The sequence below is a fragment of the Thalassophryne amazonica genome, chromosome 5 (assembly GCF_902500255.1).
Source record: "Thalassophryne amazonica chromosome 5, fThaAma1.1, whole genome shotgun sequence".
Classification (NCBI taxonomy): domain Eukaryota; kingdom Metazoa; phylum Chordata; class Actinopteri; order Batrachoidiformes; family Batrachoididae; genus Thalassophryne; species Thalassophryne amazonica.
Genome location: NC_047107.1, coordinates 96,931,137 through 96,951,018, shown reverse-complemented (window position 1 = coordinate 96,951,018; position 19,882 = coordinate 96,931,137). Strand labels below are relative to the sequence as shown.

The 19,882-nt window shown below is 44.5% G+C and overlaps 1 protein-coding gene across 1 annotated transcript in view; it reads right to left on the bottom strand.

The window, feature by feature from the left end:
- The window catches only part of LOC117510994 (keratin, type I cytoskeletal 18-like), a 35,211-nt gene extending 15,957 nt beyond the window's left edge, over positions 1-19,254 (bottom strand). Inside the window, exons 1-6 of the mRNA XM_034170925.1 lie at positions 19,161-19,254; positions 18,544-18,977; positions 18,305-18,387; positions 17,697-17,853; positions 14,623-14,787; positions 14,367-14,492 (exon numbers count right to left, since the gene is read on the bottom strand). Of these exons, the coding sequence (XP_034026816.1) occupies positions 14,367-14,492; positions 14,623-14,787; positions 17,697-17,853; positions 18,305-18,387; positions 18,544-18,942 (930 nt within the window). The 5' untranslated portion in view covers positions 18,943-18,977; positions 19,161-19,254. The remainder of the gene's footprint in view (positions 1-14,366; positions 14,493-14,622; positions 14,788-17,696; positions 17,854-18,304; positions 18,388-18,543; positions 18,978-19,160) is intronic.
- Between the last annotated feature and the right edge of the window lie 628 nt (positions 19,255-19,882).

The window sequence follows — 19,882 nt, the reverse complement described above, 5'->3', positions numbered from 1 at the left end:
ATGATGAAATAATACTCCCAGAACATTACTTGACTGACGGAGACATCGAAACCCAGGGAATCAGGACACATTTTTGGCTGGAAAGGACCTATTTTGACAGGGTAGGAGCAGAACATTGGCAGGACGAACAAGAGATCAATCAGAAATTATGGCAGATTACTAAGGTAATCAATCTGAAGCAAAAGAAAGAACAATTCCCTCTAATTAATTGGGAGCTGCTGATAAGACGTCTGTGGCATCAGGGTTTAACCCCGTGGCTGGAGCTGCTTTGTGCTGACCCTAATAAAGAACTTAGCATACCATTAAATCATTTAGTAACACTACCAACCGATCCAGGTGAAGAACTGTTTCCTAGGTTGACTCTGACTGTGGTCCCAAGGAAGGTTCGGTGGGAAACAGGTAAATTTTCATATTTAGTTAAAGAAAAAGAAGACGGGCATAGCAGTTGGAAATTTAATCCTTTTAAGGGTTTAAAATACAAAACAGGTGTTACAGCCAGCAAGTTTTTGGTCTGGATCAGGACAGCCCCTGAGGGACTACCAGAACACCATAGAAACACCTCACATAGCGTTTGTCAGGGTTACATGGGTAACTCTCAAGGTCAAGGTCGGGAAAGTACCCCGCTAGACTTAGTACTAAGAAAATATCCAGGAAAACGCATTAAGGCCAACCAATGTATGAAAAAGTGGCACAAAAGGTCACATGGGGGCAGGCAATGGCCTTTGGAGGGATCATTTGATCCCGTGATGTGTGAAGCAGTTGCGGTAGAAATACAGAAAAAAGAAATTAAAGATCAGCAGAAGAACGTAAATAACAACAAAAAACGCACTGAAGAAAAAGAAGTTTTGGCCTTGTTCAAGCAGGAAGCACAGAGGCTACAGCAGAAAAGAGAAAAAATGACAGAGGAAAGATCCAAAGAGACTAAAGCCAGTGCACCGAGCTGGGAAGCAGAGCCACCCCCATATAAACGTCATGATATGGGGAAGACAGCTGGACAATTTGTATTAGGAACTCGTGAAGAGGACCAAGGCATGGATGTGGAGGGCAAATTCACACTGACACTAAAAGCTCGAGAGCCACAAGGAGACAGGTCCTCAGTCTGTCAAATGGATCATACAAGGTCTCCAAGTCCGAAAGTAAGTGGTCGCACACCACGACCAGCAGGGGGGGCCACAAATAACAGTGACACGGAGGCAGACGAGGATAAAGAGAGAGACCTGAAGGCTCCGCCTGCACATCGAGGTCCACTGAAAACCGTCCCCTCCCACCATAAGTCAGCCGACTGGACCTTCACAGGCTATAGAGGCTCCGAAGAGTGGCACAAGAGCTTCTGTGACACACTGGATCTGGCCAGAAGAGATAATGAAGAACTAGCTGAGCAACTTCGGCTAGCGAAGGAAAGAATACAAAGACATAGGGACGCCGAGGAAAGAAGAATATTACAACAATCGACGCCCAATCAAGGGAATCACATTATAGAGCCACCCACCCGAAAAATTTCTGGTGAGATCGTCATTGAGACTGCAAAAGAGGCCCGACTCAGGCAAAGACAACAATGTGTAGCCAAAGACATAGCGGCTTTAGAACAGAATATAACCGACTGGATGGACTGCCTGGAACCAGTCAGTCGCACTCGATCTGGAAGACAGTATGGAGCCCGCACAGAAGAAGAGGAGGACGAAGACCTCATATGCCCATTGGTGGTTAGAAATGGTCATCATGTGTATACCCCATGGAGCTGGACAGACATGGTGGGGCTGGCCAACAGACTGCCAGACATCACCCAAGGAGCTGGGAGATGGATAACTGCCTTAGAAGAAGGCACTGCAGGGGTAACCTTGTCTTTAGGTGACATAAAAGCCTTGCTAATGCATGTCATGGGAAAACATGACACTGAAGAATTAGCAGGAAAGGTTGGACTAACACAAATGATGGGCACTAATCAACATGATGAAGTCCCCTTTAATCGCTATAGAAACTCCATGTGGGAAGGACTGAGAAGAAAGTACCCTGAGGTCTTGGATCCCTCTAAATTGGATGATGAGGAGTGGACACCTGAAGAGTGCCCAAAGAAGTTCCTGCACCGATTCCAGAAGAGATGGGCGGAGGAAACAGGAAATGCATGGAACCATTCTCCAGCAACTGAAATCCTGTTTAAAATAACTGTAAAAAAAAGCTCTACCAGATGAGGTTCAGAAAGCCCTAGATGGAGTTGTGGGACTATCGAAAATGAATTGGGCTTTATACTCTGAGCATATTTGTCACCATCTTGAAATCTACAAGAAAGAAAAACAAAAAGAAGAAGATGCAGCAAAATCCCTGACGAAAAAATTGGTGCAGATGCAGTTGGGAGAGCTAACCAAAGTCAAGAAAGAAAAAACAAAGACCCAGGCACCAATGATGACCCCTGTTCCTTCTGAGTCGGCAAGCACAGGCCCTACGGCAAACACTGCTGCCACCATACAGGCACCTGTGGTAACAGCCACACAGAGCCCCCAAGGAGCAGCAGGGAGCACTGCTGCAGGAGAAGTCTCGGCACCAGTGGAGCATCACTATCACTACCATAGCACTGGCACACCCGGAAATGGACCCACCTACAGTCATGGGTGGAGAGGAGAGTCACGGAACTTTCAAGGTCAAGAGGAGGGTGGCGAAGAGGATCTCGCCAACCTTCATTTGGAAGCAGATTCCAAAACTCAGCTCCCAGGAACAGTCAAGCGGGACCGCCTATGGGACCAACACCCCCAATAGGGGATCAACCCTCTAATGAGTGTTGGAGCTGTGGACAACCTGGACATCGAATGAGAAATTGTCCGGCCCGACCTTGGGTTGGACCCTCTGCCTATTGGCAATAGGGAGGCCTAGAGAAGACAGAGGGGGAAACGGTGGCATTGGCTATTTCGATGATACCTAAGGAAGAGCCAACCGTCACCGTTAATATACAAAACAGAGATTTCCCTTTCATGGTGGATACAGGGGCAACATACTCTTGCATAGGGAAAATGGGCGCTCATCTCCCCCTCTCTGGGTCTGTAATTAAGACCATCGGCTTCTCTGGGAAGACTCAAATAATACCGTTTACACGCCCACTTCCTGTAACGATTGCAGGAAAAACAATTGAAGCACCCCTGTTATACTCACAAAATACACCTGTGAATTTGCTGGGAAGAGACATTTTATGTAAGCTACAAACCCAGATAGTGTGTACCCATCAAGGACTGCAAATACACTTTCCTGACGAAGCACTCGCCAACATTATGGTGCTTATGGACATGGAAAACAAGGTTTGACCTGTGCAACCCATGGTATACTGGCTGAAGTTACAACCAGAAAATTCAAATCTTCAACTGGAATGGGAAAAATGGAAGCCCTGGGCAGAACAACACTATGAAGCAGTATGTACACCTAGTTTACCTTTACATGTCACCCTGATGTTCGATGCCAAACAAGAACAAACTGACTATGCATGCTGCTGGGATGCATTGATGAATCAACGGCTGTTTCACATAACCACCACAGAAATTTATTTAGGCCCCCAAGGGGCCGCAGCTTCTGTCAAGCTAACTTCAGCTGAACAACAATGGTATCAAGTGCCGAATGCCATGCCTCATGTGACCCTTTTAGTCTCAGAAAAGTACGAATCTCATGACCTAGGTCCAATGGTAAAGACAGCCTCAGAAGTTGAAGAATGGCAAAACATGGAAAGTCCACAAGTACATCTGTCAAAAGACCAGCAGTTTGTACGAATTAATTTAAAAGTAAATGATGAGGCTATAGCTCAAAAAGTGGAGCTCAATCCTAGACCAGAGGGACAGATGGTGTTATCGGCCCAACAAGAGAAATTGTTAGAGCAAATACCACCAGTGGTGTGGTCCAAAAGCAAAACGGATGTAGGACTAGTAAAAACAGCCTTACCAGTAAAAATAAAAGTAAAACCGGGAGCAAAACTGCCTCACCAAAGGCAGTATCCATTAAAACCTCAGGCTATTGAAGGCATAAAACCAGTAATTAAGGGACTAATGGCAGCTGGAGTTTTAATAAAAACTGCAAGCCCATGCAATACTCCTATCTATCCTATCCCTAAAAACAATACCAAAGAGTATCGGCTGGTACATGATTTGCGTCCTATCAATGCAATAATAGAAATGGATGCACCTATAGTACCTGATCCGCATACTATACTATCAAGCATCCCTGCTGGAGCAAAATGGTACACAGTAATTGATCTGTGTTCAGCCTATTTCAGTGTGCCTGTGCACCCAGACTCACAACATTTGTTTGCATTCACATTTCTGGGACAACAGCTAACGTATACACGGATACCTCAGGGACTGAACCTGTCCCCAGCCATCTTTAACAAAGTCCTGGCTGAAGATTTACAACACCTTGACATACCCAGTACATTGGTGCAATATATGGATGATCTCCTTATTGCATCAGAGACTCAAGAACAGTGTGAAAAAGATTCATTAATTGTATTGCATGCATTGGCAGATGGAGGTCATAAAGTAAGTAAGGACAAATTGCAGTTCTGCAAACAACAAGTAGAATACTTGGGAAGACAGTTGTGTGGGACCACGCGATGTATAGCCCCAAGCCAAGTGGAGGCTATAATCAAGGCTCCCAAACCCCAAACAGTGGGACAGATGCTTTCATTCCTTGGGATGGCAGGGTACAGTCGGCCGTGGATTTGTGATTATGCTATAAAAACTGCACCTTTGCGTGCCATAATTAGAGCAGTGGGGCAAACAAGCAATGCAGCTCTCCTCGTCTGGACAGATCAGGCAACGGGAGCTTTTGAGGCCCTAAAAACAGACATGCAATCTGCTCCCGCGTTAGGTAACCCAGATTATGGGAAACCTTTCCATTTGTATGTTACTGAAAAAGCTGGATATGCTTGTGCTGTACTAATGCAGGAAACAAATGAAGGAAAACAACCATTGGCCTATTATAGTACAAAGCTTGACAACATTGAAACAGGATTGCCACCATGCTATCAGGGTCTAGCAGCAGCTGCCTTTGCATTTCAGAAAGCATCATCCATAATCATGGGACATGCAGTAACGTTGTACACGTCGCATCAGTTACATGCCCTGCTAACCAGTCAACGTTTTGTCTTAACACAAGCTAGACGCACTGGATATGAAGTTGTGTTGTCCGCTCCAGAAATAACAATACAACGTTGTCACACGGTGAATCCCGCCACCAAATTGACCACACCGTTAGATGGTACTCCACATAACTGTGTGGCAGAGACAGAGAAATTTTTGAGAGCCAGAGAACATTTGTATAATCACGCCATAGATGCAGATCTAACCCTGTTCGTGGATGGCTCATGCTTTCGGGATGCCGCGGGATTGCATGCGGGTATGGGGATTGTTAAACTAAACACGGATGGCGAGACCTTTGAATTACTGGAGTCCCAAGGAATTGATCAGCCTTGTTCAGCCCAACTGGCAGAAATCAAAGCCTTAACTATGGCTTGCCAGATAGCTAAAGATCAACGTGTTAATATCTACACAGACTCAGCCTACGCTTATGGCGTATGTCATGTACATGCAAACATTTGGAAACAAAGGGGATTCCTGAGAGCAGATGGCACCCCTGTCACTCATGGAGAAGCGATTTCCCAACTGTTACAAGCTCTCCAATTACCGTCTGAGGTAGCCATCATTAAATGTGCAGGTCATCAAAAGAATAATAACATCATAGCTCAAGGTAACAATCTAGCAGATGACGCAGCGCGCAAAGGAGCACAAGGAGAAAATATGTTTCCCCTGCTAACCATCCAAGATTGTGCCCCACTGGTTTCACTTGACGCACTGATAGTGGCTCAAAGTAGGGCCAGTGGAGAAGAAAAACGAATGTGGGTTAAACGAGGCGCTATTGAGACACGCAGTCAGGGGCCAGCGGACAAGCTGTGGCGCAGTAGTCATGGACATTTTGTGTTACCCACCAATTTATTACGACATGCAATCATTTGGGCCCACGGACCCGATCATTGTTCGCGAGTCCAAATTATGAACAAACTAAAAGCTGTCTGGTGGTCACCATATATGGCAGCAACAGTGGACCGTTTGTTGAATGAGTGTGAGGTATGTGCACAGTACAATGTCCGGAAATCATTCACAGCCCCTTTAGCCCACATTCCGGTCCCTGATGGGCCATTCAGACATCTTATGATGGATTTCATAGACATGGGAGCTGAAAATCGAGTTAAACGAATGAGATATGTTTTGGTAGTGATATGCAGATTCAGCCGATGGATTGAGGCAGTAGCCTCTGCAAATCAAGACCATAAAACGGTAGCCAAATTCTTGTGCCGAGATGTCTTTCCAAGATTTGGCATTCCAGATACTATCTCATCTGACAACGGTAGGGCTTTTGTAGCCAAGGTTACACAAGAAACATTCAAACAATTGGGTATCAAACAGAAGTTTGGGTGTGTTTATCACCCTCAATCAAATGGGGCAGTGGAACGGGCTAATGGCATTTTAAAGAACAAACTAGCAAAAATCATAGCAGACAGCAATGGCAAACTAACCTGGCTGGATGCGTTGCCGCTTGCTTTATTGTCAATGCGCTCACAAACTAACCGACTAACCCATTTGACACCATTTGAAGCTCTTACAGGTCGGCCGATGCCTATTCCATACCTGAGAGGACCCTACGAAGGACCATCGCTGGAGCAGCTACAAGACGAATGGCATAATTATCTGAGACAGTTAACCCAAATACACAAAACTATCTTTTTGCAGGTCAAAGGTGCTACAGAAGACAGAGAAGCAGAGATTCCACTCGAAAATCAGAGCATCCAGCCTGGTGATCTGGTTTACGTCAAGGTGTTCAAAAAGAAGTGAGACAGGCCCCGCCGAGAAGGTCCTTTTAAAGTTATTCTTGCCTCACATACAGCAGTCAAAGTAGACGGTAAGGACACTTGGTTTCATTTAAACCACTGCTGTAGGGTTGGTGGCCCAGCGCCCCTGCGGCCTCGGCAAGCTCGTCTTGGCAGGGCCGCCGGGCCAAGGGGGGAAGCAAGAGAAGCCAGAGACCCTACAGCAGCACCGAGGGATGGCCACGCCTCCCTGCAGCCAGAAGAAGCACAGAGGGAAGGCCACGCCTCCCTGCAGCCAGGCGAACACTGGCCAAGGCGCTCACAGAGACTGATTGAACAAAGACGACGCACAGCTTCAGAGAGTAGTGGATCCCTGCCAGATAGAGCAGCGACAGACTCAGATGCAGACTCAGAAACAACTGGAGACGCAGGCCAACAGACAGACAGAAATACAGACCGACAGATAGACAGGCCACAGGAGACATCAGACTCGGACAGCAACTCAGTAGATTTACCGACAGAAGAACCGCAGGAAGTACAACCCAGACAAAGCACAGATACACCACACATCCCTAGTGACAGCTCATCTAGTGACGGCTCACTTAGTAGCACATCTAGTAGCACATCTCAACAGTCATCAGAGCAATGATTAAGGAATTATTCAAGGGATTGACAATACTACTGGTGGTCAGTATGGGAGAAAATAGACATCCAAAACATACAACGGACTGTGCCGTGGCCATGGCCGCAATAGCAGCTAAACAAGGCATTCTAAACACAGGAAAAACATATAATTTGGTATACATTAAATCAAAAGCCTACAAGAACATAGGAATACAGGGAAAGCTGGGGGATTACATATTAGGCGAAGCCATTAGCATCAAATGTGAAGAGGAGGGAACACTCAACATAGAGGTAATTTGTGATAAAAGAGGATGCAGGGAAACCAAGCAAGACGTAACTGTTACAGTACATGAAGCCACAAAATGGGTAAAAATCAAACCAAGGAAAAAGAGGACAATTAGAAGCCTAGAAACAAGCAGTCACTTGGGGAGATGGGATCCCAGTACAGACCTAGCCCGCACACAAGGGTTGAAGACCAATTTATTTTACCAATGGTTGAAATTTTCGGCTAGGCAGATCAGTGAAAAGCCTTGCATAGCCTGTCACCGGAAAGGTGTGATACCTCAGGCTAAACCCCTACCTGATATCAACAACTGTTATAGGAGTCCCCAACATAACTCAGACCAAGCAGAATGCTATACACGTGTTATGAAAATGGCAGTAGGTGATGAAAAATATGCTGCCGACAGTAAACTTTGTCCAGTGCCCCTAAGTACAGAAGGAACCGTTCCACCTATGATTAAAATAGAGAAAGGGATGATACACCCATTCTGTATAGCTAAAGGCTTAGTAGCACAATACATAAGCGATTGGCAGGTAGGGACGACCCAGCCAAAACACCACATACAGTGTATGCAAAAGCAGCAAGAATACAAACCGGCCAAAACAGCATGGAACATTACTGTCTGTCACACCCTGCCAGCAGCAGGCATACAGTGTGAACAAATAGTACCGGCCACAGGGGGGTCTGTAATTGGACTGAATCTCACCCATGCTTCATGGGTATCTACTCCAAATTTAGCTAAGGGAACGGTACCCTTAGCTGACATCTTTTGGATATGCGGACAAAGAAGGAAACTCCTGTCATCGCTGTCCCCTAATTGGAAGGGCCTTTGTGCTCCTGTGATGCTCACAGGAGCTATAACAGTAATTGAAATGCCAAATTCAGTACAACCCATGCCACAGAAACTTCGTAAGAAAAGAGGAATAATGACGTTTAAAACAGACTACAACATCACAGTAAGAAACGGGATACCAGAAGGGATACCCCGACAGTTAGAAGCCATAGACAGTAGCAGAGTTAAAGCAGATGAAGATGCGGATAAATGGGGATGGGCATTGGCTCTGTTCGGGGTTACTCCAAAAATCCGTTCTAGGTTCCAGGAGGTGCAGTGGATTAATTACTTGTGGTATAATCAACAAAGATATTTGAATTGGACATTGGCAGCTGTAGGAGCCTTAACCGAACAACTGCACGTCACCTCGCTAATGACAATGCAAAATAGATTAGCTATTGAGATGATGATGGCTGATGAACAAGGAGTTTGTATTATGATCAAAGCCACCGAATGTTGCACAGCTATTCCCATGCGTACAGGGGAAGACGGAAATTTGACAGAGCTCTTAATCACACTTGAGGAGATGCAACAGGAACTGTTAAGTAACTCCATAGGAGGGAGAAATGAAACTGACGATTCTGGATACATTGTAGGGAATGGAATGAATATTGGCCCACTGTTTTCACTGTTTGGGACTCTGAGGAGAGGGTGGTTATACCAGATAGGTGTAATTTTGGCACTAACAGGGGTGGCGGTCTTGCTGGTAATATGTTGTGGTATTCCCTTGATAAAATTTCTGGTCAATAAATTGATTTCATCCACAGTAGGACAGCTCCCACTGCTAGCCATCCGAGCCCTGGAAGAAAGCACAAACGAGACAGACAGAGAACCAGAATATATGGAAATGGATGAAATACCAATTATCCTCCCCGACAGCCCCCAGCTCCCTAATATTGTGGCGTATACCCCAGATAGGGAGGACTGGGATGGACCGTGCTTGGTGATATTGTAGACGAGGAAGAAGACATGCACGCACATTTACATTCACACACATGCACCCACAAAAAAATGAGGGATAGGATAGACAATATCTGAAAGAATGACATGGAGCTGTAATAATGAACGTATATGTATATTACTAGGACACAGGAGTATGGCTGAGAGACCAGACTCCCCTGATCAGGGACCTATGCCTGATCTGCCTCTATCAAGTCTGATTGGACTCTCAGAACTGTTTGGAGAAGAGGATATACAGGAGGGATGGTCGAGACATGATTGGTCGCCACAGCCGCCATCCATCCAGCAGCTAAACCAGTTGGCAACAGAAGGATCTTCATCGTTCCAGCACCTGGCGATGACGGCTTCACAGAATCTGCCTGCAGCAAGAGTCGGCCCGAGGACTCCACCATCACCTGAAGGACCCTTTGGACTCAGGAACACACCCCTTCCGCAGATGCCATGGAGACAGTCACATGTGCCAGTGGCAACGATACCCTCCAGGGGAGGCAGCCAAGGTCGGCCATATGCAGCAACCGCCCGAGTGCATCCTAGACCCAATTCACTGCTAGGACCTGTCCCCAGCTTTCCACCCCCAAGGCAGGAGAGATATTCTGATCAGCCCAGTACCTCTGGAGGAGGATCAGCAGGGGTAGACCTTAGCCGAACTCACCCACCAGGACAGAGGGGAGCTTTGTACAGGCTGCTAAATGCCCAGAGTGTCCCACCCGCTTGCCTGTGCGACATCAACAATACTCCCCCCACACACGAAATGCCTTCCCCCTTGTACTTCCTGTCCCCTGGACTGCACAACCTTAATCTGGTCATGGTCACCCCACAGGACATGGCAATCTTGGTTCGAGAGCTTCGTCTTCCACAAGAGTCTGTTCCAAAAACCTTGGAGCAGCTCCTGCCCCTCACAAATCACATTCCCCATGAGCTATTTGAGGAAATCATGCCACAACTAAGTCAGACAGCTGCATACCTGTTCAGGATACACCGTGACAATGCCAACATCTCTTGTGCTCAGGAGGGCCTCCATACTCAACTGTGTGGTCTTCAGTCTAGTATGGACATGCTAGCCTGCATGATGGAGCATATGGAAAGGGAACAGCTAGGGCTGGCCACCACCACCCTGAATGTGGGCAAGAATTCTCTGGGGGCCCTGTACAACCTGGCCAAGCAGCACAAGGAGCTGGAAAGATCCATCAGAGAACTGCACGACTGTCTGAAAGCCAAAATTCCTGATCCTCCCCCCACTACCCCTGAAAGGCCAACCTCCCCATGTTCCCCAACTTCTCCCAAAACTTCAGATGCTGAGTAAATGCTGAGGAGCGCGGACTGACGTAATGGCACTGAACACGGACTATGATCTTGGTTCTTGAGTTTGAATTGCGGACTGGTTTCAGAAATCTGAGTGTAAATAAAAACAAAGAAGGATGTATGTTAGTAACGAAGGTTGGGTAAATGTCTGTCCTTACCATCATCTGCGTAACACAGATAAAGCTAAATGCATACACATAGATATCACATTGCAAAGTTATAAAAAGGGGACCCTTACACGGCGTGTTTGTAGATTTAGTAGTAAAGATGCACCATAGGGACCCCTTTTTCTTAAATTATAGCATGCCTCAAGAGACATGCATCGCCTAAATTTGGCGTCTGGCCAAAAAGGGCATTAGAAAACAAGCTGAAAAATAAGAAAAACAAAGTGGAAAATGTTGAGAAATGGCCTATAATGGAAACCATTATATGATTGACTAAGGCAAATGACTTAAGGACGGACATGAAGGGAAACCATTTATTGTGTTTTATCATTTAATTAGACATAGCTGCGCTAACCTTAGAATAGTTTCTTGATTGGTCGACTAAATAGTGGTAACGTAGGCGTTATTTGATGCATTTAAGTAATACATGTGTGACTCTTTAACAAAATAATATGTAGAACCAAGTATAATGGGTTGGAGCCTCTGGTCGAGTGAGACAATAGATGCCAGAAGATGATTGGTTGCACTGATGTCAATGTAAAGCCTTTACTTTGCCATGATTAAGAGGTTGCTGTAACTTGTTTTAGGTGGCCATTTTAAGTGCCTTAAATTATACCAAAACTCAATGTTTGAATGTCACCTTGTGTTGATATAATCCAGCTAATTGATCACCTTGTGCCTTAGTATGTCGGTTCACCTGCACTGCAATATATTTACCGTGTGAAGTATCACTGATATTCATATCCGCACCAGAGTTATCAGTAAATCGAGTGATGTGTTTTTCTTTTTTATTGCAATGCACAAATGAGGATGTCTTGTCAGTAAACAACCCAAGAGTATAGTTGATGTAATGGGACTCTTTCGAGTCCCAGAGGAGGGACTGTAGAAGAATTTTTAGGTCCATATTTGAACTGTGATGAACTATCAAGTGTCCTGATCCGAACTGTATGTCCTCTGGTTGAACTAGCAGGTGTTCAACCCAAAAAAAGGGCTCTATTAGTCATTCAGTCTGTCAGGGGCTTTCCAAGGCCTTTTAGGTGCTTTCCCGCAGGCCACGTGCAGGGGCCTCAGGCCAGCTGCACGTGTGGCTGAGGCCACGTGCGGGGGGGGCCTCAGGCCAGCTGCACCTGTGGCTGAAGGTCTTTTAAAAAAATCAGTTGTAAATCCTTCATGTTTTAATGGGGGCGTTTGTCACATTGAAATAATGGCCTAACACCTGCTTAGGGTTCACTAGAGGACGCTTCCAATAGAAAACCATGTCTTGGGAATGAAATAAATAAAAAAGTCGAAGGAGGAGCGATGCCCGCGGGTCTCCAATAAATAGATGAGCGCGGTTGTCATATTCAGTCTCTCTAGAGGACTCAGTTTGTCTAAGCTTTGTGTCGAAGGCTTAAATAAACTTAAAGACTCTGTACATTTTATCTTGCTTAAGGCTGAATTATTCTAAAGTGTTGTGTCATTTTCTAGCATATCACTTGCAATTAGTTTGTGTTATCTAAAAGACGACATCCTGAGAAGACTAAAGACGAGCCGCGACAGCACCTTCACAACATTAAATTGTTACTTTTTGGCTATTCCATTGTCCCTTCATTAACGCCCCCTGTTGTGGGTCCGTGTCACGACACTTCCCCAACACTTTTTGCAGTGTAAGTAGGATCTGCATGATCAGTGCAGCTGCAGTATGAGTGAACGGACGGAGGCACTCCATGCAAGCCAATATTTTCTCACGGGGCAGGGCTGGGGTCGGGGTTACCGCGACAACCTGCTCACATGCTGCGCTAGCTGGCGCAGTAAGGGTCGGGGAAGAACGTCGCCCGCTGTCGATGTCGCCGCTGATCTGAGCATGCAGAGCTGTATCTCGCATTCATTGCAGCTTACTTTTGGATGTTGAAACCAGGATGTGTATAACAGTAACATTACTAACAGATAAAATCAATTTCAGTTGAGAAATAGGTAGCATTGCATTCACTCAACGCGCGGGATCAGACTGAAGGCGCTGGTGCTCTGTCTTCTCCCTTGCGTCACGGCAATGTCCCGGATGTACAAACGGTTTTCGCGGAGGGCCAAATTTTAGCTGCAAATTTGTCAGTTTTAAACGAAGATTTCTCCGCTGAATTACAAATTTGGGCTTGCAGATTTACTTTACTGCATTCGTAAGGGTCTTATAAATACATATCAGCTATTTCTTTCTGAGATCTGACCACATTTATTTCAATGCAGGTCTACTTTAAAGCTGAAACTCGGCACAATAAGCACATCCTCATTGTGTCATTTGAGCTCCGTTGTGGTGGTGTGCAGAGGCAAAATTACAAAAATGATGTCATTTATAAATACAAATGGACCAGACTGCACATTGCTCTGTGCCTCTCACTGGCAACCACACCTGCTCCTAATTTCCATCATCCATCAAGCATCTACTAACCAGGCAGCAGGTGTCAGTGTTCAGCAGGCAGCAGGCAAGTCTGTAGGATATTACATAAGCAAAACAAAGCTGCTTTTTAACTTGTTCTGGTCCATCCAATTTTAATGGGTTTGTCCTCATTAAATCCACTTTTAATGTAACCTTTATTTAACCAGGTTAGTCCTGTTGAGATTGAGATCTCTTTTGCAAGGGAGACCTGGACAATTATAAAGTCTCCAATTCACCTAACCTGCATGTCTTTAAATGTGGGAGGAAACCAGAGCACCCAGAGGGAACCCACACAAACACCGGGAGAACATGCAAACGCCACACAGAAAGGCCACAGGTGGGAATCGAACCCATGACCTTCTCAGAGAAGTACAAGATGAGAGCATTTATCATGTTATTCTACAAAAAGTGTCTGACAGTACTTTGTGTAACAGCCTGAATGTCCATCCTTTGGTGTCATGTCATTGTGAGTCCTCGCTGCTCAAACAGACTGATTGGTGAATGTCAGCGCCGCAATATCTCTGTATTCAACAATGCACGCTTAATATCAAGACAAGCAAACACGCCACGACAGTCACGTGCTCTATTTGTACACCTTGATATGCTGTCTGATCTGTTTTCACGTGTGGCGGAAACCCAGACAAAACATTTGCTTGTTTGAGTGTCCTGTCACACTGATTGATCACAGGAGCAGAGTGATGTAACTCTGTGCCCTGTGCCGCTGGCGGGTCATTGCTGAAAGCGACACTGCAGCTGTTAGCTGTGTTGAGAACTAACGTGTGTATTTGCAGCCGTAAGCGGGGAAACCAAGACTGAGTTCCAAAGAGCCACTTTAAAGAAACTTTATTAATCTACACTGGATGTCTACCTACCACCATGAATGGTGATTTGACTGAGAGATTGTGTGTTCAGAGTTGTTTTTTTGCTCCACGCTGTTTTTTTGAACAGTACTGTACCTGCTTACGCAGACTGTCAAGCTCAACCTCCAGAGCCTGCAGGAAACGACGTCTCTCACTGAGCTCGGTTTGGGCGCAACGCAATGCCTCATTACTCTCTTTGACCTCTGACTGCACTGTATCTAGCTGTACACACACACACACACACACACACACACAGACAAAACAAAAATGTTATCCTTTTGTGTCTGCGACTGCAAACTGTAGCAAAATACACAAAACATCAGATTTTTAAAAGAGCAGCTCCAGAAGTAACCTTCTTCAGGTACCAGGCTTCAGCCTCCTCCTTGTTTTTGCGGGCGATGCCCTCATACTGGACCCTCAGTTCAGCCAACATGGCTCCCAATTCAGGACCCTGGGCTGCATCGACCTCCACGTTCACCTGGCCGTTAGCCATACGCGCCTTCAGGGAGATCATCTCCTGTTTCAACAGACAATTAAGAAAAAAAAAAACAGTTTTAAACAAGATTTAAAGCTACAGTGTGTAGGATTTAGTGTTATCTAGTGGTGGGATTACATACTGCATTATGCCATTGCAGACACACTTTTTCCTTACACTCCAACCAGAGCCTTAAGGCCTTCTGACCAAATGTTGCTGGAGGTGCTTAAAACTAGATTAAAGATGAGAGGTGACGGCTGCCCCCAGGCTCTGCAATAGTCTCCCCTTTAATATTAAATCACCCCTGTCCCTAAAGACTTACTTCTCTGGTGTTTCCTAAATGAGTGATTACATCTCTATTTCCTACTACTTTTACTCTTCATTTTAATTTGTCTTTTATTTGTTTTATTGCCTGTTGTAATTTTGTTGTTATTTTTAATTTATTTATTTACTATTGGGGGTAACTTAGTGCCCATTTTTTAATTATGTACAGCACTTTGGTCGACTGCTGTCATTTTAAATGTGAGTTGACACAGTATTGTTTCCTGTCATGTTTTTTGTTTCTTTTGTGAAGGGGATTTCCTTCCAATGTGATAAGTGACATGTAAGATTCTCCATTTCACAAAAATGAAGGTTTTCAAACTTGTTAGCCTGCACTAGCAACCAGTAGACAGGAGCCCAACCACTGATTCCTCTTGTTTTTCCTTCAGTCTTCACGCCGCACTGCACAATGCAAATGATGGAGTAAGTATTTCCCTTTCAGGATACTATGTCAGCATGGTGGGGTGACATGGCGGCTTCCACGAGGGGAGCCTGCTCCATGTAGACGTGAAGTGCTTATTCGAAGATTATGAAAATATATCACTTTGTTGTTGCAGGTAATTATACACTAATGAACAGATGTTATGGATATTATGTTCAATTCCTACTAGTAAACATCCCTAAATCCTACATACTGTGGCTTTAAGTTTAATATGTTTGAGGTTTCACGTTTAACAGCTTTAAATGAGTTAACTGTGTTCATGCTGGAAGAAATTTAAAGTGGTCATATTATACACCTTTTCAGCATATTACATAGGTCACCATGTGTCTTTAAACCAATCTTAAACTTTATAACCACACTCAAAAACTGATGCATTGGATGAACTCAAATCGATTATGTGTAGGATTTCCATCTAATAAATATTTGTATCCCCAACTCAAAGAAAACACATCTATGCAAGATAATTTAATTTAGTTGGGACTACATTAAAAACTGACTCATTGGATGAACTCAATTCAATTATGGGCAGGATTTCCATCTAATAAATATAGTTCCAAGATATATTTATTAGATGGAAATCCTGCACATAACTGAACTGAGTTCATCCAAAAATGCATGGTGTGCCATCTGAGGAAAAACTATTCAAATGACTTTCTCTTAAATGGTTTTGAATTAGGATTAAGGTAAGGGTTGAGATTACGGCTTAATTACTGTGAAATACTGAGAAAATGTTGCAAAGTTGACCAATGCTTCCAAATTTGTGCAACAGCTCTATGCACGTCTGGACGTCTTGTGCAGAAGCAGAATTCCAATATGGTCCATGTCCAATACCACAGTGTTCTACTTTTGCAAATAACTGAGAACATAATTACATAACTTCAAATAAAAAAAAAGAATAAATAGTAAAATTTAAAAAATCTTTCATGTGAATGGATCCAAAAGTTCCAGTTGTTTAAAATGAACAATATTTGCCATCACCTTTCCTCGATGTGTGTGTCTGTGTGTGTGTGTGTTCCTTCAGGCCGTCATTAGTCTGTAAAATCCCTTTAGGACGCCTGTGGTATCCAGCACAGGTATGATACTACAATCTGTGATGAACTTTATTAGCCCATAACTCATTGTTTGTTTACTGTCTGCTCCAACAGATGAACAAATAAATACACATTTTTGTTTAAAAAGTGAAACTTGATTTTTAATCAGGACTACAGTGACCAGTGTCACACCAGCTGAGACATAACCCACATCCTGGACGCCACACCTGCCTGTCCAAACAAACATGCAATGACAGGATGAGCTCAGCTGCTCTCATGCGTGTGTGTGTGTGTGTGTGTGTGTGTGTGTGTGTGTGTGTGTGTGTGTGTGTGTGTGTGTGTGTGTGTGTGTGTGTGTGTGTGTGTGCAAAAGTTGCTATCTCAGAGAACAACGGCTACAATGAAAAAGGGTGTGACCATTCACCGTTTAACATTCCCATGTTTCAGGTGTTGAGTTGAGCTAATGCCAAGAAAACATAAATGGCACCAGTGTATGCTGCCCTGCGGTTTCACTGGAATTCACTACCAGATGGTTCTTGGATTTTAGGCACCTGGTTGTTGCACAACTCATGCAGATATTCCTGCTTGAATTGCTTAAATCATATGTAGACTAAATAAAATGTTGAATTTAATTGATAAAGTTAAGGTAACTCTTTCCACATAACATTGTCAATTAAGTGCAAAACAATATTGAAGTTGAAATTAATTAAATCAAATGAAACATTATTACTTAAATCCCAAAAATTAACAATTGCAAGTATATTGAAAATAATAGTATTAATTACATTTTAAACCCCTGTCTTTCATTTCTTAGAGTGTATTCTTTGCACATCTATCTATCTATCTATCTATCTATCTATCTATCTATCTATCTATCTATCTATCTATCTATCTATCTATCTATCTATCTATCTATCTATCTATCTATCTATCTATCTATCTATCTATCTATCTATCTATCTGTCTATCTATCTATCCTAGAAGTCATTGTGATGCCTGATGTTTCTTGTCCCCATTTTAATTGTAGAATGAGTGGTAGTTGGGCGGTACGTGGTTGTGTGTGTATGAGTGTTGGGTGAGAGAAGGGGCGCCAGTCTTGCGTAGGGCTGCAATGTTTCTGGGGTCGGCCCTGAGGCTCATTTTGTGCAGGCTCTCACCTCATCGTGATTCTTCTTCAGGAAATAGAGTTCCTCCTTCAGGCTGTCCAGATCCCCTCGGAGAGTGGCGATGATCTGGTCGTGGTCTGACTTCGCCCTCTTCAGAGCCTGGCAGTCTCTTTCCACCGACTGGCACAAGGCGGCTTCTGCCTCCCATCTACACAAACATGGGGAAAAGATTGTCAAACTCATGCTACATAAAACCACTTGTGAAATCCCTGAACGGTGCTGTGCACACACAGGAAACACACACACACTTTACTGCTAACACTACAAATCACTCTCACTTTACATCTTCACAGACAGCATCCCAGAGAACACACCGGCATCAACACTGTGAAAAACTCTGTGCTTGTATCCTGACTGTAGCAGCTTTCCTTCAGCGTCACCTCGGTAACAGACGACTTGTCTCCGGCCCTTCACAGCCCGTCTTAACTGATGGGATAGCTCTGAGCACCGTGGGAATGGCTTTTCTTTTTTCTTTTTCTTATTTCTGCACCCTGACAAGAACGCTCATTTATTCACACTGCTTGCTCTCTAGCACTTGCATGCGAACACTCACATGCACGTAAAAGAAACGAAGAGAAGAATTTCTGCATGACACTCACTTGACCCTGAAATCATCAGCTGCCAGTTTGGCGTTATCAATCTCCAGCATGATTCGGGCATTCTCCAGTGTTTTCTTTCGCACCTGAGACAGGAACAAATGAGAGTTTAGAACATTTTTTTAAATCTCATGTAGAAGCTGCAGATGCAGTGAAGTTTTTTTTTTTTTTATCTTTGTACATTGAGTACAACCCTTTCAATGCCAAAATCCAGTTGCTAAGAACATTGCTTCAACACTCACCTCTTGGCCGATGGCGTGCGCCTGAGCCATCATTGCCTCGATGTCGTGACCCTTTGGGGATCTTTCCATCATAAGCTGCTTGATGTTAACCTCCAGCTCCGAATTGGACCGCTCCAGAGAACGCACCTTCTCCAGGTAGTTAGCCAGACGATCATTCAGGCACTGCATGGTCTCCTTCTCGCTGGCACTGACGCCGAGACCATTGAACGAGAGGGAGATGCCCAGCATGTTCAGCCCGTTACCCAACGAGACAGAGCGGGGCATGCACAAGGTGTTGGCAGAAGACAGAGAGGAGATGGCAGCCTTGGATCGGAGGCTGCGTCCGGTGTCCCTCACAGACATACTGGAGAAGGAAGGCTGGCGTACTGAAAAGCTGCGCATAGAGGCGGTGGAGGTCATGGCGTCTACTGCAGATGATTTGTTCTTATGGGATTCTGGAATCAGTATGGAAGAATATGGAAAAGAGAGTTAAGGAAATTTCATATTCCCAAATCACACACCTGCATGGATTGACAATTCTGAATTCTGTGCAAGAAATGTTTCCTCTCGAATCTCCAAAGAAGAATCTCAGTGAAGAGAGGAAGAGGAAAAAAAAAACAGATCTAAGAATCACTTACATGCAGGTTAAATTTCTCCAGGAAGTCTTCTTTTGTTGTGCTTGTCCAGACGTTCACCCTGATGGTGTAAAGTGACCACTGCTGCTGCAGCAGACTTCACAGGTGAGTTGGACTGCAGAGGCTGGGCTCCCTGTGGGGGCGGAGTCTCTGATGGTGCATCCAATCGCACTGCATGCAGAGGAGAATGCAATGTGACACTGCACAAGATGTAAATGGTAGCTATTGGGCAAATGCAGGAAACTAAACTTGTCATTACCAGATTACAAACTGCAGCTGTGAGTTCAGACACAATTCAAACTCAAACCTCAAGGGCAAAATGTTTGGTTTAGGTCAGGTCATGGGTGCAAACGCTGGTGCCACCGGCTCACTGCATCCATCACATCTTGTCACTGGACCATCCATATATTCCAAAGATAGCCATCTATCTGCCCCAGCTGGCTGATGTGTGTGTACTTGGGGTCTTTATCTGTTGCTGGAGTCCTCAACACTGAGACACCTGCATGCCGGATCATGCACCCCAGAACTAAAAAAAAAGCTTTGACTGATTGTCTCAAAGTTCATTTACCAAAAAGTACTCAGACTAAAAGATGTGAAACTAGTGCACTGCGCTCATACAGCACAAACCTCCAATACAAGTTTCCAATTCCACAAAATTTTACCTTGGAAAAATTTTTCCAGGTGAAGGAGTCCTGTTTGAAGTGGCTTTTCGTAAGCTAAATTAG